We start from the raw sequence: 1,747 nt of genomic DNA, 5'->3' as shown, positions 1-1,747 counted from the left end.
TAAGGAGGAGTTTTCAGTGGCAAAAGGATTGATAATTATCAGACACAAATTTCAGGTGATTAGAAAAGGAACAAAGTGAGATGTGATTGCTTTTTCAAAGAAAGCAGTTGATTGTTTTCTCGAATGAACTGCCTGTAATGATGGTGGAAGCAGGTGCACTAGTGACTGTCGTCAGGGAGAGAGACAAATATTTGAAGGAGAAACACTACAGTGTACACGCTCACAAAGTTACCGTTTGTGGCACACTGCACTGGGGTAATAATGGACAGTGTCCTCACCTCGGGACCTCTGTCCCTTTGGCCTCAGTGAGAAAAGGAGCTGCTGCAGAGCAGTCTCTGTGTGAGGAGACCAAATCAATTTGGTTAGGACTAAGACGAGAGTTGGTATGAGAATTTCACTGGTCTCCATTTGGAAAAAAATCCCAATGACCTTTCGTGAGATAAGTAATGCTACTTACACAGGACATGGAGGGTTCCAACCTGTTGTTTAATAACAGGGCTGGTCATTGACTGATCTTGAAGTTTCAGTTCAGCCTCACAGATATACTGCTGTCCATTCAGCTTTGCTTGAGCCTGTACTGTATGAGAGATAGTGAGCCCAGTACTGCTTGATCCATTCGTTAATATGTCATTTTCTTTCTTCAGTCTGAGTTCAAGATCCCCTGAGACATTTAACACACGGCACGTAATGTTAACCAGATTTCCTTCATGGCTGGTTGGTATTTGGATTTCGGGGGAAGAGAAAACTAAAAACAACAGAAAGATACTGTTAGAAACATTCCTTTATCAGTGCGGTCTCTATAGGGATGACGATGAGATGTTGAAGTAAAAGTAGGTAATTTGTCCCCTTGAGTCCGCTCTGCCATTTAGTGAGATTATAGTTTATCTGATCACCTTCAGCTTTGCTTTCCTGGCTTGTCTCAATAAGCTTGAATCCTTTACTGATTAAAAATCTGTCTATCCCAGCCTTTAATATTCCTACTGATTCATTCTCACCTTCCCTCCTATGGTGAAATATTCTACAGATTCAATATGGAAATACAACCTGCTCACATCAACTTTAAATGGGCAGTCCCTTATTTTGATACTATGCTCTCTGATCCTAGACTCTCCCACAAGGGGAACAAACCTCTCTACATTAACCCTGTCAAGCTCACTATGAACTTTGTCTGTTTCAGTACGATCTCCTCTCATTCTTGTAAATTCTAATAAGTACCAGCCCAAATTACACACCCTCTCCTTATAAGAAAATCCCTTCCATGCCCATGATCAACTAAGCAAACCTTCTTTGAACTGTGCCATTCCCTTTGAAGTGAAGGCCAACACTTATTGGGGATTTGCCTTCCCCAGTTACCTACTGAACTTGGATACTAGCTTTATGTCATTCTTGTAATTGGATGCTAAAATCCCCCTTTGCTGTACCTTTCTGTATTTCCCTGTTGAAGTAATGGTTAGCTCCTCTATTCTTCCCGCCAAAGTGCATAACCTCACATTTTCCCACATTGTATTCCATGTTTTTGCCCACTCATTTAACCTGTTTGTGTCCCTCTGTCGATTCCTTGTGTCATCCTTTCCATTCACTTACCTCATCCAAATCATTAATATATCGTAAATAATTGTGGCCCCGGCAATGATCCCTGTGGCATTCCCCTCATTATTGATCCCTTTATCCTAACTTTCTATCTTCTATTAGTTCGGCATTCCTCTATCCAATTGTGTGCTAATATCCTGCACCCAACACCATGACT

At 41.3% G+C, this 1,747-nt stretch overlaps 1 protein-coding gene across 1 annotated transcript in view; it reads right to left on the bottom strand.

The window, feature by feature from the left end:
* Positions 1-449: 449 nt before the first annotated feature.
* Positions 450-1,747, bottom strand: part of LOC109911811 — a 6,579-nt gene continuing 5,281 nt past the window's right edge. The window contains exon 3 of the mRNA XM_048617789.1: positions 450-745. Coding sequence (XP_048473746.1) covers positions 450-745 — 296 coding nt within the window. The remainder of the gene's footprint in view (positions 746-1,747) is intronic.

The sequence above is a fragment of the Rhincodon typus genome, chromosome 38, assembly GCF_021869965.1.
Source record: "Rhincodon typus isolate 14 chromosome 38, sRhiTyp1.1, whole genome shotgun sequence".
Classification (NCBI taxonomy): domain Eukaryota; kingdom Metazoa; phylum Chordata; class Chondrichthyes; order Orectolobiformes; family Rhincodontidae; genus Rhincodon; species Rhincodon typus.
The sequence above is the reverse complement of the archived record's forward strand: the minus strand, read 5'-3'. Positions and strand labels throughout refer to the sequence as shown.